Here is a 26,146-nt window from a genome sequence, read left to right on the forward strand (position 1 = left end):
ACACACACACACACACCACTCACAGAGACACACACACCACTCACAAACACACACACAACACTCACAGAGACACACACACACCGCTCACAAACACACACACACCACTCACAGAGACACACACACTGCTCAGAGAGATACACACACCAGTCACAGACACACACAACGTTCACAAACACACACACTGCTCATAAAGACACACACCGCTCACAGAAACACACACACTGCTCACAAACACACACATTGTTCACAGAGACACACACACTGTTCACAGAGACACACACACACTGCTCACAGAGACACACACACACTGCTCACAGAGACACACACACTGTTCACAGAGACACACACACACTGCTCACAGAGACACACACACACTGCTCACAGAGACACACACACTGTTCACAGAGACACACACTGCTCACAGAGACACACACACTGCTCACAAACACACACACACCGCTCACAGAGACACACACTGCTCACAAAGACACACACACCGCTCACAGAGACACACACACTCCGCTCACAGAGAAACACAGACTGCTCACAAAGACACACACCGCTCACACACACACATATAGTTAGGGCCTCTGACAGTCACAGGCCTTTAGAATCCTCCTTTGACATTTAGCAGCTGTAACAGTGTGTGTGTGTGTGTGTGTGTGTGTGTGTGTGTGTGTGTGTGTGTGTGCGTACGTTTGTCGAGGAAACACATGCAGGTGTATTTACACTCTGTACGCAGTGTTTTACAGGCGGTTCTTCTGAACAGGTGTTACTGGTGTCTCCAGACTGGAACATCACGCTGAATCCCACCTCTCCAGTGTTCATCCCTCAGCCTCTCAGCCTCTCAGCCTCTCAGCCTCTCAGCCTCTCAGGGGGAACCTTCAGGATTCCTCCCTTTGCTTTCTTTCTGAAACTGGGTTTTCTTCCTGTGTTCTCTCACTGTTGCTGCGCTGCACACACTCACACACACACACACTCTCACACACACACACACTCTCATACACACACACACACACACACTCGTTTAGATCTGCATGGGCGTGAATTAGTGTGAAGCTCACAGCTGCTGGAGACGCCCAACAACCAGCCAAGCCTTCAGCCATCCATCATCACATTACTGTAGGACAGGGTGTATGTGTGTCTGTGCATGTGTGTGTGTGTGTGTGTGTATGTGTGTATGTGTGTATGTGTATGTGTATATGTCATTTCCAAGACAAATATACACTTTTATATTATTATATATTGTATATATTACTGTATATATATATATATATATATATATATATATATATATATATATATATATATACACACAATGGGATATATTATTATTAATTAATATTAGGTGTTTAAATATACATACAGGGTAAGTTATTATTGCATGAAGATAAATATACACAGTACCAGTCAAAAGTTTAGACACACCTGGTTGAAAGTGTGTTGAACACCATCTGTTCCAGATGCTAGGGTGCCCATATTTGTGGTTTCAAAGAAGAGGACACTGGGGACTCACGACTATCTACTGTAGTTAGGATGACGTGGCGCAGAGTTGTAAGTAGGCCTATGTTGTAGGTTGAACTGAAAGGAGATAATTTGGTCATATGGGCTATTAAGGCTATTTACTGCTCTGGCGAAATGAGGCAAATGTATTTCCACCCTCACACACACACACACACACACACACACACACACACACACACACACTGCCCTACAGTTTAGGCCTACTTGAACTATGGTGGAGACAAGTGTGAAGTGTGTCCCCAATGTCACCCTGGCATTTGAATCTGATTTTATTTTTAAGATGATCAGCACACACTCAACCAGGTGTGTCCAGGTGTGACTTCTGACTATATATATATATATATATAAATTTAGAGCCCATTTAGTTTTCTTAAATCTGCATCTCTCCGTGTCTATGCAGTCGTTTAATTTCAGGCGTTTCATCAATCAGAGCTGAGTTCGCTGAATCTGCAAACTATAAACGGCATAAAGTCCAACAGCAATGTGAAAGACTAGTGGAGAGCCGGCCGAGACATGAGAGCTGTGATTGGCCGTCGAGGTTATTATTATTTCAGCATAGTGATTCTGAATGCTCTCAGAGTTCAGATATTAATACTGTGTTTAAATCTGAATAATAACTTCTTTATATTATAATTATTATAATCATTTCTTTGCATTATTTGACCAGCTGTTTTTGAGTAGTTGTCATTTCTGCCAATAAATAAATAAATAAATAAATGCTATAAATAGTAATATTTTTATTTGTATTAGGAATTTAGGGTAAATGATGTTCATGGTTTATGAAATACAGTGCAAATGTTAATTTCTATTATATATATATATGGGCCTGTATTATGGGTAAAGAGTGTGTAATCAGCCACTTTCCTAAATCCCTCTACTGGCCTTATTCATTACAGTGGGGGTAGTGCGAAATGAGTATGTCGCATTGATTACATCATCCTCCTGATGATGTCATGGCCACGGTCGGAGCATTCTAAGCAGTCGGGTGGTTTTGTCGACGCTGGACAGCGTGATGTCGTGGTTTGCTGGTGTTGCGTAAAAACTTCAGTTCAGGGTTTTTTTATTACAGTTCTTTATGTTCAGTATTTATATGTACAGGTTCAGGTGCTGTATTTCTCATGGCTGCTCGTTTGTGCAGGTGCAGTATTTTTCATCCAGCAGTGTTCCTCCTGTGTCTCCTGTGTCTCCTGTGTTCTGTCTCTGCATCCTCGGTGTGCTGTGTCCTGATTGGGACGGGCGTCGCTCTTTCTCTCGCTCTCTCACTCTCAGTGATTAATGAAGGGGTCCGGCAGCAGCGGCCTGTGACAGCAGTGGTGGTCCTCGTCCCTCGGCACGGGCTGATTCACAAACACGTGCCTTTCACATGCTTTTGGTGACTTCTTACAATAAACAAACAAACCAGGAGAACATGGGACGACGTCCTGCGCTCACAGACCACTGTCCCGCACCTCACAGATCAGCAGGACGTAACAGGAATATTGACTAAAACTGGTCATTTTATATCTGTAAAAGAATGTCTAAAAGGGGGCGGGGCTGTAAAAGAATGTCTAAAAGGGGCGTGGCTTGAAAATGGACAGAAATGGAAAGCATCTTTATGCAATGATTGATCATTTGTGCTCCTGGGCTCCCCCAGTAGTTAATTGACTTAACTGACTCCCCCAGTAGTGTAATTCACTTTTACTCCACTGCCAATGATACAAATCATGCTTATAGCGCCCCCTCATGGACATGCCGTTCTGTGTTCAGATGTGAAACTGACTTTACTGTGGTGGTGCTGGATGGAGCTGGGCGTCTCCATGACTACAACATATAAATATATATAGCCTTTTTGTTGCTGGTTCGAATCCCGAGTCATGCTGCTTGCCATCAGCAGCCGGAGCCTGAGAGAGCACAATTGGCCTTGTTTCCTCAGGGGTGGACTGATGGCACTCCCTCCCACATTGCTCCTAGCGTGATGTTGGTCAGCACAGGCGTCTGTTAGCTGTTGTATCGGAGCTGGGGAGCTGCACTGGCTACCTAGCGATGCTACCTGCATCAGCAGCAGTTGGAAAAGAGGCGGTGGCTGGCTTTACCCGTCTAGTGTTGGGGGCATTGCTAGTGATAGGGGGGGTTCACATGAATGGTGATTGGGTAATTGGCCTTCCAAATCTTGAGAAATCTGTAAATTCAGGTGGAATAGGCCTGTAAGTAGTGCGTTTTCTCTAGAAATCAAGTGGAACTGAGTTCATCCAGCATCTCTCAGCCGAGGAGCTGAAGTGTGATGGACTCTATTTTTGTATCCTTTAGGTGTAAAATAAAACACTGCAGCTCCAGAGTGAGAGGAGTGATCTACAGTAGCGCAGCCCAGGAGCTGAACCAACACACCACCACCAACTACACCCAGAATAAATAACATTTTAAACCATGAAAATGGTTTCTGCATTAAACCAGGATCCATCAGCACTGTAACAACACCAACACGTGGTTGGTGTGGCGCAACAGATAACACCACCACCTGCCATTGCATTACAACAACAGCATGTGGGAGACCAGGGTTCGATTCCCGGTCTGGGTGACTATGCTGCGCTACACCAATAAGAGTCCTTGGGCAAGACTCCTAACACTACATTAGCCCACCTGTGTAATACGAGTAACCTTGTAAGTCGCTCTGGATAAGAGTGTCTGCTAAATGCCATAAATGTAAATGTAACAACAAACACTAAAAGACAAAAGTATTTGGACACCAGCTCATTCACTGTTTCTTCTGAAATCAAAGGTATTAAAAAGAGCTGATCCTGCTGTCTCTACTGTCCAGAGAAGAAGCATTCTACTAGATTTTGAAGAAGCATTGCTGTGAGGATTTGATTGCATTTAGCGACAAGAGCGTTAGTGAGGTCAGGAAGTTGGATGATGATGAACACCACCTCACCTCATCATCATCCCCAACTCATCCCCTCCAAAAGTACTGGATGGAGCTCCACCACCATCCATCATTCCAGAGAACACAGTTCTTTCACTGCTCCACAGCTCCTAAATGCTGGGGGGCTTTATATATACCCCACTACTAGCCCACGCCTGACATTAGGAGGCATGGTGCCAATAGATTTGCTACAGAGAGTCCTATTCTATTGGCGATACTTCTCTGTGTGTGTGTGTGTGTGTGTGTGTGTGTGTGTTTGCACATCCGTGCCAGCAATGTGTGCAGCTTGAAGTAGCTGAATGCATTCATTAGAAAGGGTGTCCACATATATTTGGACATGCAGTGAATGTATGTGTGTGTGTCCCTTGTGTTGCGCTCTCCTTCTTTTTGCCCACTCTTATCGCTGTAGTCCACGGTGTGTGTGAGTGACTGATGGGAAATGTCAGTATTAATGACCATTAGCATATCGGCCTGTAGGAGCGGTTCTGCTGCCGGTGAGAAAATGTCAATGGGGAGACACAGACGTTTCAAACGGTCCGTCTGCAGCTTTGAGGAGCCGTCTGAGATGGGCCCTGGCAGAGGCTGGAGCGGGGCAGCCAGAGAGGATGGGGGAGACTTGCTATACTGTGTGGACAATATAGCAAGGGTCACTACACTCACAGAACAGTCGTTTCAGTGACTGTAGACAACATGGACAGTACACGGTCTCTAAAAAGGATATCTAGCACCCCTGCTGGCTGGTTGCAGTATGACAGCCCATTTTCCATCTCATCTTCCATCTCCAGTGTCTCCGCAGTTAGTGATATGGGCCCAGTTTTTAACCATTACTTACTCTGCTCTATCGTAAGAAGGCGGGGCTACACTTTGGAGTGAAGTGATTGACAGACAGCCTCGGCTGGATAAGACCTGCATGGTGCCTCCTTTCTGTTCATTACCTGGAGGAGCTGAGTTGTATTGGAACCTTTACTGGTGGACAAACTGGGAATCCAGGGGGAAATTCGCTCTCTGCTTCTGCACTGGAAGCTCAGGGAAGACGGTCTGAGACACTGAGGCTTGGTCTCAGAGAAGGGGCTGGGTCTACCAAATGAGCAGGCGAGTCTCAGATTCTCCGCCTGGTCTCTGGTCTCTGCTGGTCAAAATGTGCAGGGCAAAAGGTCGAGGACCTGGATTGGGAATCACTGACCTGCACATATTAGTGGTTTCCTGCTCCTAGGAACCTAGGAAGGGCTTGATGAGTGGCGGAACAGCTGGACCAGGTGTGCTGGGGGCAGGGTAAACACTAAATGTGCTGTAGTGTGCTGGGTAGAGGGTTCTCCAGGACTAGGTTTGGGAACCAGTGATTTCTACTAGAAGATTAGATCTATTAATACACTATATGTCCAAAGGTTTGTGGACACCCCTTCCAATAAAAGCATTAATCTACTTTAGGCTGCAGACATTGCTGACACAGATGTGCAAATGGACACACACACATACCGACACAGCTTGTCTGGGCCCTGTAGAGAAGTACTGCCAATAGAATAGGACTCCCTGGAGCAGATGCACATGATGAACCTATCGGCACCATGCTGCCCAATAATGCCAGACGTGGGTTAGAGGGGTATAAAGCCCCCCAGCATTGAGCTGTGGAGAAGTGGAAGAACTGTGTTCTCTGGAATGATGGATGGTGCTGGGGAGTTTGGGTGGGGTGGCGATCATCCAGAACTGCTTTCAAAGTGCAATCAAATCCTCACAGCAATGCTCCTTCTCCAAAATCTAGTAGAAAGCCTTCTTCTCTGGACAGTAGAGACAGTTACTCCAAAAAAAACAGGATCAACTCTTTTTAATACTCTTGATTTCAGAAGAAACAATGAATAAGCAGGTGTCCCAATACTTTTGTCCATATAGTATCCTTTGATTTGTCCTGAAGGCGCTGTATTTTGCACATGATGGCTGTGTTTATATGGAGCACAGTGCAGAGAAAAATCTGCACTCTCATATTTACCTCCCTGTTGTTCCGCATGCAAGAGACTGACTCTGACTCTCGCTCGCTCTCTCTCGCGCTCTCTCGCTCGCTCTCTACTCTCTCAGTCTGTTATCTGTGACGCTGATCTCACTCTGGGCTGTCAGGTGCTGCGTGCAGGATGCTTCATCACTGTAATTGAGTTTCACAAAGTTTACTGAGGGTGGGGAGTGTGTGTTGTGGTGTGACTGTGTGTGTGTGTGTGTGTAGGGGGGGTGATGGTGTGTGTATGAGTGAACTCTCAAAGAAGTGCTGCTGCATTGCACCAGAACCGTTAAAGAATAGTGTAGCTGTGAATGAGAAGGTTTTGCAGATGAGCCCTTCAAACATCTTCTCTGGAGTCACAGCGGGTTCTAAATTAGGGCTCTAGATAAGCAGCCGTTCTATTCTCATTTGCGTTCAGCCACATCATTGTGCTCCAGCTCGGCGAATCCAAGCACTAACTCGCTAGGTGCTAGGTTGTTCTTCATAGAATCTGAGATAAAGGGTTCTATTGTATGTACTCTATTTGGACAAAAGTATTGGGACACCTGCTCATTCATTGTTTTTTCTAAAATCAAGGATGTTTAAAAAACATATCCTGTTTTTTTCTGGATCCTTGCTGTGAGGATTTGATTGCATTTGTTGACAAGAGCATTAGTGAGGTCAGGATGTTGGATAGATGATCACCACCCCACTTCATCATCCCCAACTCCCCAACTCATTCCATCCATCGTTCCAGAGAGCACAGCATGGTGCCAACAGATTCATGTTTGGTTTATCTGCTCCAGAGAGTCCTAATCTATTGGCAGTACTTCTCTACAGGGACTAGACAAGCTGTGTGTGTGTTTGTAAGCATTTGCACATCTGTGTCAGAAATAGGTGTAGCTTAAGACAGCTTAAAACAACGAATAAGCTGGTGTCCCAATACTTTTGTCAATATAGTGTATCAGGGACAGTGCAGCATATGGTATCGTACTGATTCAGCTCACATGAGCATTGAACAATACTCTCAACTGACTGGAGCGAATCACGTTGTTCATGGTTGGCGTGTTTGCTCAGGGCTAGCATTGCTGACACAGGCAGTCAGGTGCACACACAGCTTCATTGTTCTCCATGGAAAAGCTCTGACCAATAGAACGGGACGCTCTGGAGCAGCTGTGAGCAGATAACCCTAAGGTCACCAGGCCCAGTGCTGAGCGTGGGCTAGTAGAGGGCTATAAAGCCCCCCTAGCATTGAGCTGTGGAGCAGTGGAAGAACTGTGTTCTCTGAATGATGGATGGTGCTGGGGAGTTTAGGATGAAGTGGGGTGGCCATCATCCAGAATTCTGATTTAAATTGCTAGTGCTCTTGTTGTCGCTGAGTGCAATCAAATCCTCATAGCAATGCTCCTTCTCCAAAATCTAGTAGAAAGTCTTTTTCCTTGGACAGTAGAGACAGTAACTCCAACAAAAGCAGGATCAGCTCTTTTAATACCCTTGATTTCAGAAGAAACAATGATTGAGCAGGTGTCCTAATACTTTTGTCGTTTTATTTTCTCCTTTGATTCTCCTCTGGTTGCTACTGTAGCGCTGTTGCTATTTTTTAGTAGTCTGTGTTCTCTGGAGTAATGGAGCTTTGTCCAATGGTTTTGGGATGGGTTTGAGGGGAGCTGCAGAACCGGCCATCCAGTGCCAGAACCTCACTGACCTTCCTGATGCTCTGGTGTGGCTGAATGCAACCAAATCCTTCTTTCAATCCTGTTTGTCACTTGGTTTAGGTAAACCCAGTGCAGGTGTCGAAGCGGCTGTGGGACACTTCTGGGGTGGTCAGACTGTAGCTGTCTAATGGACATGCTTGTGATTCAGCCAGAGAGTCTCCATCCATCCGTCCATCCATTCATTCATCCATTCATCCGTCCGTCCATCCATCCATTCATCCCTTCGTTCGTTCTTCCGTCCGTCCGTCCATCCATCCGTCCGTTCGTTCGTTCGTTCGTTCGTTCGCTCTTCCGTCCGTCCATCCATCCATCCGTCCATTCATCCGTCCATTCATCCATTCATCCATCCATCCATTCATCCATCTATGCATCCATCCATCCATCCATCCATGCATCCATCCATCCGTCCGTCCGTCCGTCCGTCCATCTGTCCATCTGTCCATCCATCCATTCATTCATTCATTGATCCGTCCGTCCGTCCATCCATCCATCCATCCATCCAGTAATAAAGAGGAGTGCTGGTGTTCTTCCCCTGCCTCCTCCTCCTCCTCCTCCTCTCTGTCCTCCTTTCTTTTCTTCTTTCTCTCTTCAACTGTTATCTCCTAAGGTTTACGGCGTTAGTGGTAATGATTGCCCCATACTGTGTGGTAGCCATGGTAACAGGGTCGTCTGGTGTATCTCAGGGATGAGCAGTTTGCATACAGTCTCAGTCGGGGTTGCTCTTTCTTTCACTCTCTTTCTTAAAGAGGCTGTAAAGCGGATTTGTTGGGTATTTAAGCGGTTTGATGTACAAACAGTAAGTGCGTGACTTTGGCTGGAGTGAGAAATGCTTGTTTTACGAGCCTGTTACCACCCTGTTACTTTTCCTCAGGATGAAACATGCAAATTTTCCCTTTATGTCCCTTTATTATTTTGGGTTAAAAAGTATTTAATTAACAGCATAAAATGATGTTTTGGCAAGTACAGTTATTCTAAATCTCATATTTCTCATTTTGAGACAATGTATCATATTAATTCATATAATTGTTTATATTACATTATTAACATTGTTGAGTAATAATTAATATTATATAAAATAGCCATATTTACCACAGTAAATCTGCCTTTAACCCATATATACACCAGTGAAACACACACAGTGACTGCGAGGGCAGTGGGCAGCCATTGCTGCAGTGCCGGGGAGCAGAGAGGGTGAAGGCCTTGCTCAAGGAGCCTACAGTGGCAGGTATCGAACCCTGTCATCAATAGCCTGGAGCTCTAACCACTGAGCCACCACTACCCCACATATGAAATATTATTATTAGTACTATTAATTTAAGTATTGTAAAACAATTTCCCATGTTTTTAAACTTGTTTAAGCAATTTTATCGTAAAATTGTCGTATAAAAATGGTAAAATTGTTGTAGACTATAATCAGAGAAGTAGAATTATCTGTATTATGTCTTACAACTATACAAAGACCATACACAAGTAAGTCACATAAACTATATGTCCAAATATTTGTGGACACCCCTTCTAATGAAAGCATTCAGCTTCTTTAATCTGCACCCATTGCTGACACAGATGTGCAAATTCACACACACACACAGCTTGCCTAGTACCTGTACAGAAAAAGTACTGCCAATAGATTAGGACTCTCTGGAGCAGATCAACATGATGACCCTATTGGCACCATGCTGCCTAATGCCAGGCGTGGGCTAGTAGAGGGGTATAAAGCCCCCCAGCATTGAGGAGCTGTGGAGCAGTGGAGGAACTGTTCTCTGGAATGAAGGCTGGATGGTGGAGCTTCATCCAGTGCGTATGAAATGGGGTGGTGATCGTCCAACATCCTCACTAGTGCTCTTGTCACTGAATGCAATCAAATCCTCACAGCAATGCCCCCCCCCCCAGAATCTAGGAGAAAGCATTATTCCCTGGACAGTAGAGACAGTCACTCCAACTAAAGCAGGAGAAACTCTTTTTAATGACCGTGTCCCAATACTTTTGTCCATTATTATTATATAGTATTGTATCAGAATTGTATGATGAATTGACCAATAGAAATGACCCCAAATTACTTGTTTCAAACATGATGCCTCTTTCATATTAATTAAGTTACTAATCAATGAAATGCCTAATTACGAGTCACTTAATTATTCATCAAACTCAGTTGGGAAGGTTTTAATGAGGAGCTGTAAATGCAGAGGCCTACAGACGCTGAGAGCTCACCACGCTCTGTCAGTAAGTCGTGATCAGGGCGGTTTCACTGTACAGCTCATGCACCAGCTTCTCTTTTTCATGATCCTGCTCTTCATCATTTGATTAGACCAGAGTTTAATAACACTTAATAAAGTGTGCATTAACGGACCACAGGTATATTCTCTGGCTTTTTTTTTTTTTGAGCATATAGAATAATAGAAGACAGTGGTCCTGTGTTACTGTAAGTAGTTCCTCCCAGCCATGTGGATACAGGAGGAGTCTAAGCCAGACCCCACCGAACTGCTGAAAATGCCAAAATGTCAAAATGCCAGTCCCTGCACCTCTTTCTGGAGTACACTATTTGGACAAAAGTATTTGGACACACCTCTTAATCTCTAAATTCAGGCGTTCCATCCAGTCCCATTCAGCCACAGGTGTATAAATATCAAATATCAAGCCCCTAGCCGTGCAGTCTCCAATCCTTTCCTGCAAACCTGTAACTGAATAGTAATTGGTTGTGAGATTTGTCAGAGATTCACACCTTTCCTTTTCTCTCTCTGTTTTTACAGGTGTGTTTTTGGTATTGTTGGATGGACACAGCTTCATAAAGTGGACGCAGATCACCACGGTTCCTGATTTGGTTGCATAGTTTCGGGCATTTGGACGTTTGCGGACAGTTGAACAGTGTAAGATGGAGGACCCGTACAGGGAGAGGACGTCCCTGGCCCGCGGCGCTCGGGACATCGCTAAGGAGGCCAAAAGACACGCAGCCAAAAAGGTCAACAAGGTCGTGGACCGCGCTTCAGACGAGTACGCAGGTCGCTCCTACAGCCGATTTGAGAACGACGTGGATGACGATGATGAGGAGCGATACTACTACCAGGACGGGCAGGTTGGCTTTACTGAGAAATCTTTTATAAATGATTCAGTTTCCACTATGAATTCATTAGTAACTGCTAGCAACTGCTAAGGATTTCATGAACTACTGTGTACTATTCAGTGTTTACCGGAATGATTTAGTAGAATTAATTATTCAGAAACTTCTATAATTTATTCAGTCTCTAATTATAGGTTATTGATTATCCTCTCTGAATTATTCAATAACAACTATAAATCCTTCTGTCACTGCTATTATTCCTTAACTGTTATGAATTACTCAGTAATTGCTGTGAATTATTCAGTATCTACTATGGATGATTCATTAGCTGTTAAATAATTAATTATTTGCTGTAAGTTATTCAGTAATCACTATGAATGATTCAGTATTCACTTAGAGATATTTAATAACTGCTACAGATTATTCAGCAACCATTACAAAGTACAATGAATTATTCAATTTCTACTATCATTTATTTAATAACCACTAGGAATTATTCATTATTTACTATAAACCACTATGAATTGTCAGTAACCACTATGAATTACTCATGATCTATTATGAATTATTCAATTTCTACTATAATTTATTTAATAACCACTAGAAATAATTAATTATTTACTATGAATTATTCATTATTTACTATAAACCACTATGAATGGTCAGTAACCACTATGTATTATTCATTATCTATTATGAATTATTCATTATTTGCTATAAATCGCTATGAATTATCAGTAACCACTATGAATTTTTCCGTATCTGCTACAAATGATTCAATAACCACTATGAATTATTAACAATTTACAATTAATTATTCATTATTTACTATTAACCACTATGAATTGTCAGTAACCACTAGGAATTATGCAGTATCTGCACGGAATTATTCAATAACCACTATAAATTATTAATAATTTACAATTAATTATTCATTATGTACTATGAACCACTATGAATGATCAGTAACCACTATGGATTTTTTAGTATATGCTATGAATTATATAGTAACCATTTAGAATTATTTAACAACAGCTATGAATTGTTCAGCAACCATTACAAATTATTATGTATATACAATTAATTATTCAATACCCAATATTAATTATTCATGATCTACTATGAACAACTATGAATTGTCAGCACCCACTGTGAATTATACAGTATCTGATATGAATTGTTTAATAACCACTATGAATTTTTCAGTATCTACTATGAATTATTTAGTTACCATTAGGAATAATTTATTACCTGCTATGAATTATTCTGCAATCAGTACAAAATATTCAGTATCCACTATGAATTATCTCAGTATCTCAAAGTACCCAGCTGTAATTGGTCTCCTGAAGGTCCAGCAGCGAGAGGAAGACGAAGGCTCCAGCGATGCCACTGAAGGTCACGATGATGAAGATGAGATCTATGAGGGCGAGTACCAGGGTGTGCCGGCTGAGGGCGGGGTGCAGATGGCGGTGGGCCGTCCTGTGGCTGACGGGCTGAAGGACAGGAAGGAGCTGGAGAAGGAGCGGGAGGCGGAGGAGGAGGAGCTAGCCCAGCAGTACGAGCTGATCATTCAGGAGTGTGGGCACGGCAGGTTCCAGTGGCAGCTCTTCCTGGTGCTGGGGCTGGCGCTCATGTCTGACGGCGTGGAGGTGTTCGTGGTGGGCTTCGTTCTGCCCAGCGCTGAGACTGACATGTGTGTGCCCAACTCTGGAGCAGGGTGGTTGGGTGAGTGTATGGAAACACACAGAGGCACAATAACACACACACACACGGTTTCTGCATTATCAGCCCTCTAAATCTCATAGCACTCATACACACATTAAATATATACATACACTATTTGTCCAAATGTTTGTGGACACCTTTTCTAATGAATGCATTCAGCTACTTCAAGCTGCACCCATTGCTGACACAGATGTGCAAATGCACACACACACACACACACTCACACACAGCTTGTCTAGTGCCTGTAGAGAACTACTGCCAATAGAATAGGACTCTTTGAAGCAGATAAACATGATGAACCTATTGGCATCATGCTGCCTAATGCCAGGCGTGGGCTAGTAGAAGGGGGTATATAAAGCCCCCCAGCATTGAGCTGTGGAGCAGTGGAGGAACTGTGTTCTTTGGAATGATGGTGGAGGAGCTCCATCCAGTACTTTTGGGATGAGTTAGGGAGTTGGGAATGATGAGGAGGAGTGGTGATCATCATCCAACATCCTGACCTTACGAACGCTCAGCAATGCTCCTATAGAGTCTATTAGAAGGCCTTCTTCCCTGTACTGTCCCAACACTTTTGTCCATATAGTGTAATTATTATTATTAGTATTAGTATTAAAATGGTTCAGTGTGGACAAACCACTCTTAGATTTTAATAGTAGTAAAATATTGTATTTATTAAATCCGGAAACAAAAGGTGTATCCCTCAATATTTAATCCTTTAAAGGTTCTAGAGCCGAACCCTTCTCAGAACTCTGGTAGAACAGTGTCTCAGGCATCAGGCAGCGTCTTCATCACCATTAGGTGAAGAACTTTCTGTGAGGAGCTTTTTTTTATTAGAGCTTCAGACGTCTGCTTCGCTTCACCTCCACTGTAGAACTATTAGTTCTGACTGGGGAGGTTATCTAGAACCGAGCGTTTCACACCAAACCCCCCAACCCCAGCAAACCCCCCCCGACTGGCTCTGCAGAAATTCTGAAAAAGGATGTGTTCAGGCTGTGGCGTCGTTCGTCGTCCTCCAGGTCTCTGCTTTTCACTGTAAAGACGACCAGCAGCTTCTGCTTCTGCTTTGAAGTGACACAGAGCCTTTTTCCTTCAGTAATGAGGCAGAGTGTGTGTGTGTGTGTGTGTGTGTGTGTGTGTTTCATGTTTGCTGTTTCTAAAGAATGTGTTGGTTTTGATCATCATATGTGTGTGGGTTGCAGTGACTGTGTGAGTGTGAGTGTGTGTGCACATGTGTTTGGGCCTGGCAGCAGGTTGTGTGTGCATGTGTGTGTGTGTGTGTGTGTGTGTGTGTGTGTGTGTGTGAATGAGTTGGCTTTGCTCATGACATTTGCTCGGTAATCTCTCTGGGTTTTGGATCAGGACGGGCGTTGTCATGGCACCAGGTACAGTACGAGGGTACATGAGTGGGTAGTGTTATTTTCAGCCTCATATTGGCCAAATGTGTGTGTGTGTGTGTGTGTGTGTGTGTGAGTCGTCTCTATTCAGTTGAGTTAAGGTAATTGTAATTGTGTGATTCACACACATGCGTCACCTCAACTCAGTGTGAAAGTTACACATACAGTGAGCCAAAACATTAGGACCACGCCTAAAATGGTGCTGTTCCTCTCCGTGCCACCAAAATAGTCCCCTCTACAGACCTCTGACCCAGCCAACACGCTCATGTGGGGCTCACATGGGTGGAACGTGAGCTAGGTGGGTTCCAGGTGGGCATGGACTCTAAGTGGATTTGTGCATATCTTGTCACCGGGCCCCAGTTGGGCTTCCCAGATGCTAGTCATTGTTGCCGCCCACCCTATCTCAAATGGGTCCCATCTAGGCCCCATGTGCAGTGTACAACCCAGACAGGGCCCATGGTTATCCCTTCCTGGACCCATCGCTGACCCTGGTGGGACACTGGTGGGTATCCATATGTGGGGCCAACATGGACCCAAACGGGCCTCACATGGACATGTTAGCTGGGGAACGTGGTATCAATTTATTAGTCAATCAGCCAATCAATCAATCAATCAATCAACCATCAGTTGCACTGTAGCGGAGCTGATACATAAAATATGACATATGTGGAGCGTGTTGGATATGTGGACTTCTCTCATTGTTTATTTTAGGGGTGTTAAAACTAACACACACACACACACTCTCTCTCACACACACACACACTCACACACACATATACACACACAAGGTCAGCTTAGTGTGACTTGTTACCCTGATTGTGCCAGTGCTCTGCAGGGGAGCTCTGTGTGTGTGTGTGTGTGTGTGTGTGTGTGTGTGTGTGTGTTTGTGTGATTGTGTAGGCTAATTGCCCGTCTGTTTAACCTCAGTGTTGTAGAGTTGTCAGCAGAAAGACTCCCATAAAAAGCCCCCTGAGCTTTCTGTTGCACATTCTGTCTCCCTCTGTCCTCTTTTTATCTCTCTCTCTCTCTGTCTCTCATTCTTTCGAATCCTACACACACACATACACACACACACACACACACACACATACACACACACACACGTTTTTACTGTTATACTGAAAAATGTAATGCATAAAATACCTGCTCTTAGTAAGAATTATATATACTGTATATAGACAGGCTTGTGCAGAGGGTTCAGGCCTCACAATATTATTTACTGTAGAAGCTCCAGATCTCCTCAGAACAGATAAAGCAGCTGAACATAAATCCAGTAAAAAGGAGGAACAAGAGCTTCTCATTCTGAAGAAAGAAAGTAGTGAGATCTTGTCGGTGAGCTAGTCTGAAGAACAGAGCTCGGTTCCTCCAGGGTTCTCCTGGACGCCCCCCAGTCCAGCCAGCACAGCGTGGAGGATGTGCTCAACTCCATCAACAGCAGCAGCAGCAGCAGCTCACCTGATTTACCATCATTAAGCCCTGATTTACCACCAAACCAGGTGTTGATCTGAGGAGAACTCTAAATAACACTAGACTCCATGAGCGAGGAGAACTTTGGAGATGTTCTAATGATGAACACAGTGATGGAGAACCACCACCTCTTTCTGTAGGAGTGTTATTATTAGTGATTATTCTAATATCAGTGTAGATATAGTTTATATATATCGTTTACAGGAGACGTCATTTTGGAATGTTTCTGTTGGTTCATTCATCATGACAAGGTTTTTGCGTGACAGCAATGACATTATTATTATATAACTAAACTAAAGTAATTATTTTAATTATAATTACTGTGAACTGACTTTCAGATTAATTAGATATTATTATAACTACACTAGAAGCAGTGTGAGTGTCTGTTGGAGGACAGGTTAAAAGTTCTCCACTGGTTCTAAAGGATTAGTGTGTTTTTTTACTGCCCTCTATGAAGCTCCTCTGTTGGATGTTCTATGGCTTGTTGGATGTTCTATGATTCTGCTTCATCACAGCTGTATCCTTAACTAGAGGGGTGGAGTGATTAACCTGATGTGTGGGGGGCTGGTGAAAGCTCCGCCTCCAGGCTGTCACAGGAGAATTATAATCTGCATTAACCCTTAAAGCAGGCTCCAGTAATCTCCAGCAATACAAAAGCTTGTCAAGCCCGCTTATATAGTAGTTAATACAGTACTTATAGAATCTAATGGTGCAAACTGAGCATGTAAAGTGCAGTGTATGTAGTGTATATAGTGTGTACTGCAGTGTATGTAGTGTATAATTTGTATACTGCAGTGTATGCAGTGTATATAGGGTGTATTGCAGTGTATGTAGTGTATAATGTGTATAGTGCAGTGTATGCAGTGTATATAGGGTGTATTGCAGTGTATGTAGTGTATAATGTGTATAGTGCAGTATAAGTAGGGTATATAGTGAATACTACAGTGTATTCACTATATACCCTACATGCAGTGTATGTAGTGTATATATTTAGTGTATAAAGTATATAGTGCAGTGTATATAGTGTATAGTGCAGTGTATGTAGTGTATATAGTGTATAGTGCAGTGTATGTAGTGTATATAGTGTGTACTGCAGTGTATGTAGTGTATAATTTGTATACTGCAGTGTATGTAGTGTATATAGTGTGTACTTCAGTGTATGTAGTGTATAATGTGTATAGTGCAGTATAAGTAGGGTATATAGTGAATACTATAGTGTATGTAGTGTATATATTTAGTGTATAAAGTATATAGTGCAGTGTATGCAGTGTATATAGTGTGTACTACACTATATGTAGTGTATACTACAGTGTATGTAGAGCATGTAATGTATATTACAGTATGTGTAGTGTATATATGTAGTGTATATTGCAGTATGTGTATTGTATATTGTAGTTAGTGTAGTGTATATAGTGTATACTGCAATGCAGAGAGAGAGATAGATAGATATAGAGAGATAGAGAGAAAGGAAAAAGAAAGAGGGATATATATATATATATATATATATATATATATATATATACATATCTATATATATATGTATATATATATATATAAAGAGAGAGATAGAGAGAGAAAGAGGGAGAGAGAGAGAAAGGGAAAAGAAAGAGGTATATATATATATATATATATATATATATATATATATATATATATATATATATTAAAGAGAGAGAGAGAGAGTGCAGTAAAGCATTTTGACTTAAAATCAGGGAAGTGTTTTCAGGCTCATCCATGGACGACTCTCTGGGGTCTTTCAGGAGAACTGTCCATCTGCTTTACCAAGGCTGCGTTCCAATTGTGTACTACACACTACTATAATGTACTATATACCGGGCAGTGGTGGCTCAGCGGTTAGACCACCGGGATATAGATAATAGGGTTGTGGGTTCGATTCCCGGGCTCGGCAAGCTGCCACTGTTGGGCCCTTGAGCAAGGCCCTTTACCCTCTCTGCTCCCCGGGCGCTGGAGTTGGCTGCCCGTGTGTGTGTGTGTATGTGTGCTACCAGATGGGTTAAATGCAGGGGACAAATACGTGCACCTTTACCTTTTATATATACTATAGTGTATAGACTTTATACTTAATTTATATCTTAATAGTGTGGGTTAATAGAGTGGTTGGTGTGGCGGAACAGATAACACCACTTCCTGCCACTGAGCTACCATACCATGGTCTGGGTGACTATGCTGCGCTACACCAATAAGAGTCCTTGGCCAAGGACACTAACACTACGCCGACCCACCTCTGTAATACGTGTAACCTTGTAAGTCGCTCTGGATAAGAGCGTCAGCTAAATGCCATAAATGTAAATGTTAATAGTGACCTTCAATACCACACTCAAAAACAGACCGGTTCGGAGTATGTATCGTATTGTGTATATCTAAGTGTACTCAAATCTCAATTTTTTATCTATACTACATGCTAAACTCTCAAAAACTAACTAGTCTTACTAGTTAGTAAGCAATTGGGACACGCCCCAAGCCTTTCCTACACGGTTCTTGAAAGTTTGATCCTAGGACAAACTTAACTCTATAAAGTTGTGACAAGAATAGTCTCTTTCTGTCTTGTAATCTATTCTTCACTTCAATATCATACATAATACAATTGGACAAAAGTATTGGGACACCTGCTCTTTCAATATTTCTTCTGAAATCAGGGGGATTCAAAAGAGTTTCTCTGTTTTTTTTTTTGTTTTTTGTAACTGTCTTTACCGTCCAGGGAAGAAAGTTCTACTAGATTCTGGAGGAGCATTGCTGTGAGGAGTTGATTGCATTTAGCAACAAGAACATTAGTGAGGTCAGGATGAAAGTGTGGATGATGATGATGATCACCACCCCACCTCATCATCCCCAACTCTCTAAATCATCCCAAAAGTACTGGATGGAGCTTCACCATCCATCATTCCAGAGAACACAGTTCTTCCACTGCTCCACAGCTCAATGCTGGGGGGCTTTATACCCCTCTACTAGCCCACGCCTGGCATTAGGCAGCATGGTGCCAATAGGTTCATGATGTTTATCTGCTCCAGAGAGTCCTATTCTATTGGCTGTAGTTCTCTGCAGGGACTAGACAAGCTGTATGTGTGTGCATTTGCACATCTGTGAATCTTAAAGTAGCTGAATGCAGTCTTTAGTAAGGGTGTCCACAAACATATGGACAGTGATGTATATATAAACTCCTTTTTTCCTTTATCGTTTAACCTGGGCCAGTGCTGTGGGATAAGCCTCAATTAGTCTTAACATCTCTGCATCTGCTCAACACTGTTTGGTTTATTGATTACATGTATTGATCCTTTCAATCCAAATCCAGATTATTGATTTGATCTATTGATCGTTTTGCTGCTCTATTCTCTTGGGCCTGAGTGTGGCTCTTTGAACATACGTCTGAAGTGAAGAGGATCTAAAGCTGACTCACACTTTCATCTGTGCTTCTGTGGGTTGCTGAAGTCTGCTGAAGCCTTCTCCACCAGCGTTTCTTCTTAAATTTAGGGTAATAATGGGGCCTCTACAGCTTCTACGGCATCTATACCCTCAAATTCTATGGGGGATTCGAGAAGATCTGATTGCATTCAGCCTCATAAAAGCATCAGTGAGGTTGGAGGATTGGTTCAGCCACTCCAGTTCATTCCAGAGGTTATATTCCCTGGAAGTCCCTGGATTTTAGAGCCAACGCTTAGACAGTTGCGCCACTCGGGAGCTTCAGTCAGTCCATGTTTATAGACAATAAGTCTATTACAGATGACTGATCACCTCCACAGGGAAGTGTATGATGGTTAGGCCTACAGTTAGCGCCATGCTAAGCCAGTGGCTTCGATAACTTAGCTACATTAGCCTCGTAGCTTCGGCCTCACAATGAAGAAGCAAACTTGAACCCCTGAGCATGACTTGGCTGATGGATTACATCACAGTGTAAATTGGATTTTTTTCAAGGTACTAATTTTTTCTTTTTGGCATCACTCCGCCCAGCTGTCACTCAGACGGGTCTCCAGCGGGAGCTGCAGGATCTAGGGGAAATCTGAAGGATTCTCTAAGCGCTTCCAAACAGACAGAGTCAGTCAGATGTTTCTGTCTGTGGCGAGAGAGAGAGAGAGAGAGAGAGAGAGAGAGAGAGCGTCAGGGAATACTTTTCTCTGCATGAGCTAATTACACATGCTGAGCGGAGTTTAATTAATAAGGAATAGGGGCTCACCGCACCGGAGGAACTGGAGTCTTTCTGTCAAAACTTTCTGTCTTTAGTGGAATTAGTGGAGGAAGGAAGGACATCTCTGCTAAAAATATCCTAAAATAATAAAATCATATTTTGCTTGTAACTGGTTTCATATGGTCTAAGCTGGTCTGGGTGGTAGATGAGTTTGGTTGGTCAAGCATAGGCTATGTCCTAATGGATGATTAACTTGGTCAGGTTGGTCATACTGGTTGACTAGCTTGGTCAGGTTGGGCATTCTGGTTGGGATGGATGACGAGCTTGGTCAGGTTGGTCATACTGGTTGACTAGCTTGGTCAGGTTGGGCATTCTGGTTGACTAGCTTGGTCAGGTTGGTCATACTGGTTGTGATGGATGACTAACTTGGTCAGGTTGGTCATACTGGTTGACTAGCTTGGTCAAGTTGATCATTTTGGTTGTGATGGATGACGAGTTTGGTCAAGTTGGTCATGCTGGTTGACTAGCTTGGTCAAGTTGATCATTTTGGTTGTGATGGATGACGAGTTTGGTCAAGTTGGTCATGCTGGTTGTGACAGATGATGCGCTTGGTCAGGTTGTTCTTGTTGGTTTTGGTGGTTGACAACTTTGGTCAAGGTTTGTGGTTTACTTGTTTGTCCAAATTGGTCATGATGGTTGTAATGGTTGATTAACATGGTCAGGTTGGTCATACTGGTTGACAAGCTTGGTCAGGTTGGTCATGCTGGTTGACTAGCTTGGTCAGGTTGGTCATACTGGTTGGTTAGCTTAGTCAGGTTGGTCAAGCTGGTTGTAATGGTTGACTAGCTTGGTCAGGCTGGTCATGTTGGTTTTGGTGGATGACCAGTTTGGTCAGGTTGGTCATGCTGGTTGTCACAGATGATGTGCTTGGTCAGGTTGTTCTTGCTGGTTTTGGTGGTTGGCAACTTTGGTCAAGGTTTGAGGTTTACTAGTTTGGTCAAATTTGTCATGCTGGTTGTAATGGTTGACTAGCTTGGTCAGGTTGTTCTTGCTGGTTGTGGTGGTTGGTTGGGTGGTCAGGCTGGTCATGCTGGTTGTGGTGGTTGACCAAATTGGTTTAGGTTGGTCATGCTAATAGACCTGCTAAGCCATCAAGCTCAAGAGGTTTAAGCAGCTTAACCAGCTTGGCCCACCTGAGCTGTACTGACACTTAAGCTGTCCTGCAGTATTTGGTGTAGTGTAGTAGGTAGCAACACTGTCCCGCTATGGTTCGATTTCCTGTCCAGGCAAGAATCCTAGGTCTACATATGGTGGTGCTCAGATGCCTTCACCCTCTCAGCTTAATGTAAAAAAGGAAGGAAAATGGAAGTGTGGTCAGTTGTATTGTATAATACCAGATCCTACAGAGACTGCTCTGTTGTGCAGAGCGACTGCCAAGAAAGATTATTAACCCGAGTTTGACCTTCTGAGCAGTGATGGGCTAGATGAGGGTGCACTGAGAGTTTCTCTGCTCTCTCTCTCTCTTTCTCTCTCTGTTCATTGCAGTAAATTTTGCACAGCTCATTGGGCCTCCACAACTACATCACCGTCAGATCAGCGGGGTGGTAATGACAGTACACTCAAAGAAGGCTGGGTTAAACAACCCATTTTGGGTCATTTCCCGAACCCAGAGATGGATTACTATATAACAGAACACACACTGGGTTAAACTGACCCGGTATCACTGGGTTATATGAATAACCCGACAGTCTGGGTCATCAGAATTACCCAAATGCACAGTCACTATATGGACAAATGTTTGTGGACACCCCTTCTAATGAATACACTTAGCTACCTTAAAGCTGCAGTCATTGCAAATGCACACATACAGCTTGTCTAGTCCCTGTAGAGAAGTACTTCCAATAGAATAGGACTGTCTGGAGCAGATAAACAATGCTGAATCTATTGGCACCATGCTGCCTAATCCCAGGCGTGGGCGAGAGGGGTACAAAGCCCCCCCAGCATTGATCTGTGGAGCAGCCATACAGCCATACATCTACCCCACGCTTTCACTGCTGTCTGCAGTTTTCTAAACTCTAATAGTGCTCAAAATATCTGTACGTCTGTCTGAGGAACCAGAAGTGGGCGTGGCCTCCCCCCACCGAGACCCCAGAGGAGATCTGCTGCCCTGAGGTCAGTGAGTGGTCTGTATGGGCTACACGAGGCAGTAAATGATAAACTGTATGTCCAAATGTTTGTGGATTCCCCTTCTAATGCACCCATTGCTGACACAGATGTGCAAATGCACACACAGCTTGTCTAGTCCCTGTAGTAGAAGTACTGCCAATACAATAGGACTCTCTGGCGCACCATGGGTACCATGCCTAATGCCACGTTAGTTAGCTAAGTTAGCAGGGGAGTTGATGAGTCTTGGGGAGTTGGGGATGATGAGGTGGGGTGGTGATCATCCAACATCCTGACCTCACTAATGCTCTTGTCGCTGAATGCAATCAAATACTCACAGCAATGCTTCTCCTCCAAAATCTAGTAGAAAGTCTTCTTCCGTGGACAGTAGATACAGTTACTCCAACAAAGACAGGATCCACTCTTGTTAATACCCTTGATTTAGAAAGAAACAGTGACTGAGAAGGTGTCCCAATACTTTTGTCCATATAGTGTATCTCATGGCACTGTGTGTTTCAGAGGTGTAGAGCAGGTGAGGCCCAGTGCAGCGCTAGAGTGTGTTAGCGCTGAGCTAACTCAGCTGAATTAGTGTGCAGGACAGAGTAAACAGTGTCTGGGTACAGTAGATTATCTCGAACCTTAGCGAGCTGAGTCTCTCTGATGGATCATTGTGCTGAAGTTGTGTGTTGGAGTGTGTGTGTGTGTGTGTGTGTGTGTGTGTGTGTGTCTCAGCTGCTGTCAGCCTGTAATGGATCACCTGCTTTCGCCATCACGTCTGCTTAGCCAGATAACATGGGCTGTTTTTTGCATATCAGCCACCATCAGAAAGAGAGAGAGGAGAGGAGGGAGGGAGAGAGAGGAGGTAATAGAAGGAGTAAGAGAGCAAGGGACAGAGAAAGAGTGAGAGAGTAATGGACAGGGATAGAAACAGTGGGAGTGATAGAGAGAAATTGAAAGAGAGTCAGGGACAAAGAGAGAGAGACTGAGAGAGCGAGAAACAGAGAGAGAAAGAGTGAGACAGTGAGGAACAGAAAGAGAAAGAGTAAGACAGCGAGTGACAAAGAGAGAGAGACTGAGAGAGCGAGGGACAGAGAGAGAATGAGTAAGGGAGCGAAGGACAGATAAAAAGAATGAGAGCAAGGGACAGAAAGAGAAAGAAAGTGAGGGACAGAGAAGACAGACTGAGAAAGTGAGGGACAGAGAGAGAGACATACAGATAGAAAGAGTGAGACTGTAAGAGAGAGACAGAGAAAGAATGAGGGAGAGAGAGAGAGAGTAAGTAGACAGTAGACAAAGTGAGAGCAAAGCAGTGAGAAAGTGAGAAAGAGAAAGACAGAGAGTGAGGGACAGAGAAAGAAACACTGAGAAAGTGAGGGACAGAGTAGGAAAGAGTGAGGGACAGAGAAAGAAAGACTGAGAGAGCGAGGGACAGAGAGAGAATGAGTAAGACAGCAATGGACAAGGAGAGAGAGACTGAAAGAGCGAGGGACAGAGAATGAAAGACAGAGCAAGTGAGGGACAGAGAAAGAAAGAGAGTGAGGGACAGAGAAAGAAAGAGAGTGAGGGACAGAGAAAGAAAGACTCAGAGAGCGAGGGACAGAGAAAGAAAGACTGAGAGAGCAAGGGACAGAGAGAGAATGAGTAAGACAGCAATGGACAATGAGAGAGAGACTGAAAGAGCGAGGGACAGAGAATGAAAGGCAGAGCAAGTGAGGGACAGAGAAAGAAAGAGAGTGAGGGACAGAGAAAGAAAGACTCAGAGAGCGAGGGACAGAGAAAGAAAGACAGAGAGTGAGGGACAGAGAAAGAAAGACAGAGCAAGTTAGGGACAAAGAAAGAAAGACAGAGAGTGAGGGACAGAGAAATAAAAAGACAGAGAGAATCAGTAAGGGAGCAAGAGACAGAGAGTGAGAGTGAGGGACAGAGACAGAGAGTGAGAGTGAGGGACAGAGACAGAAAGACTCAGAGAGCGAGGGACAGAGAAAGAAAGACAGAGCAAGTGAGGGACAGAGAAAGAAAGACAGAGAGTGAGGGACAGAGAAATAAAAAGACAGAGAGAATCAGTAAGGGAGCAAGAGACAGAGAGTGAGAGTGAGGGACAGAGACAGAGAGTGAGAGTGAGGGACAGAGACAGAAAGACACAGAGAGAGAGAGAGAGAGAGATGTTTCCCGGCAGTGGGGGAAGTGGACAGCCAGCGATCGCTCTGCTTCCCCTCAGAACAAATTAGCATTTTTATTAGCATATCTTGGCCGAGGAGAGTTGAGTGGATTTATTGAGTGTGTGTGTGTGTGTGTGTGTGTCGTCAGAGCTGAGTGACTGATCACCTCTTTGTCCTTTACACTAACTCAAGTGGATCAGAGCAAAACAGGTGAAATACAGACGTATCACACCGGTCCACACTGCAGAGCAGCCAGCTGAGTGTTTATGGTTCCATGCAAAACCGCTGCATTTACTGAGGAACTCGAAGAACCCTTTTAAGGGCAGTTTTCTTCTATAGTGTCTTTAATATTGGTCATGGTCCAGTTTGAGTGAGTGACATTACTAATAGAGGAACTTACCCACTCTGAAATTCTTTACAGTGGTGGTGAATGGAACAGGGCATTGCCATGACTACAACACAAACAACCATTTACACCATCTATCCCAAGTCGTTTGTGTATTATACACTATATAGACAAAAGTATTGGGACACCAATCAAGGGTATTAAAAGAGTTGATCCTGTATTTGTTGGAGTAACTGTCTCTACTGTGCAGGGAAGAAGGCTTTCTACTAGATTTTGGAGGAACATTGCTGTAAGGATTTGATTGCATTCAGCGACAAGAGCTAAAGATAGTGAGGTCAGGATGTTGGATGATCACCACCCCACCTCATCATCCCCAACTCATCTGAAAAAAAAGTACTTGATGGAGCTCCACCATCCATCATTCCAGAGAATACAGTTCCTCAACTGCTCCACAGCTCAATGCTGGGGGACTTTATACCCCTCTAGCCCACACCTGGCATTAGGCATGGTACCCATGGTGCCCCAGAGAGTCCTATTTTATTGGCAGTACTTCTACTACAGAAACAAGCTGTTTTGTGTGCATTTGCACATCTGTGTCAGCAATGGGTGCAACTTAATGTAACCGATTGCATTCATTAGAAAGGGTGTCCACAAACATTTGGACATTTAGTTTATCTTTACTGACTGAGATATGATTACAGCTTATCTTTTACTGCTTTGTGTAGCCCATGCAGACCACTCACTGACCTCAGGGCAGCAGATCTCTTCTGGGGTCTCCGATAAATAAACAAATCATCATTTTGAAGTTTAGGCCACGCCCACTTCTGGTTCCTCAGACAGACGTACAGATATTTTGAGCACTATTACAGTTTAGAAAACTGCAGACAGCAGCGAAAGCGTGGGGTAGATGACTGTTCGGAGACCCATGAACATAACTCCTCAGACTAAGAGAAGAGTACACAGAGTGCTGTTTAATCAAGCCTCAGTCTTTACAGTCAGCATTTTATGCCTGTGTGTGTGAGAGTATGTGTGTGTGTGTGTGTGTGTGTGTATGTGTGTGTGTGTATTTTCAGGGCCAGATGGGACTCTATGCTGTTACAGCTAAAGTATCAGATGGGATTGGACCTGTCTGAATAAATAAAGGCCTGGCTGTGTTTCTTACAATCTAGCTCTCTGTCTACATCTCTGAGCATAAGGAACGTGTCTTAAGGATACGCTCGTTCAGTCAGGCCTAGACAGTTTCATCAGCCATAACATTACAACCACCTGTCTAATGTTGAGTAGACCCCCCCCTTGTGCCACCAAAACAGCTCTGACCAGTCGAGGCATGGACTCCACAAGACCTCTGAAAGCATTCTGTGGTGTCTGGCACCAAGGCTAACGTTAGCAGTTGTGAGGTGGGACCTCCATGAGCATCAGTGAGTCTAGGGATGACCCTGTCGCTGGTTCACCAATTGTCTTTCCTTGGAGCACACAAGACCTGCCCACAAGACCTGCCTGAGACCTGCCAAGACCTGCTTTTTGGAGATGTTCTGACCCAGTCGTTTAGAACATCACAGTTTGGTTCTTGTCAAAGTGTCTCTTCTTTCTTA

At 43.8% G+C, this 26,146-nt stretch overlaps 1 protein-coding gene across 1 annotated transcript in view; it reads left to right on the forward strand.

Moving 5' to 3' along the window:
* LOC140538922 (synaptic vesicle glycoprotein 2C) overlaps nucleotides 1-26,146 on the forward strand; it is a 59,156-nt gene that overhangs the window by 4,697 nt on the left and 28,313 nt on the right. The window contains exons 2-3 of the mRNA XM_072661466.1: nucleotides 10,852-11,174; nucleotides 12,509-12,884. Of these exons, the coding sequence (XP_072517567.1) occupies nucleotides 10,974-11,174; nucleotides 12,509-12,884 (577 nt within the window). The 5' untranslated portion in view covers nucleotides 10,852-10,973. The remainder of the gene's footprint in view (nucleotides 1-10,851; nucleotides 11,175-12,508; nucleotides 12,885-26,146) is intronic.

Source organism: Salminus brasiliensis, chromosome 18 (assembly GCF_030463535.1).
Source record: "Salminus brasiliensis chromosome 18, fSalBra1.hap2, whole genome shotgun sequence".
NCBI classification, from domain to species: domain Eukaryota; kingdom Metazoa; phylum Chordata; class Actinopteri; order Characiformes; family Bryconidae; genus Salminus; species Salminus brasiliensis.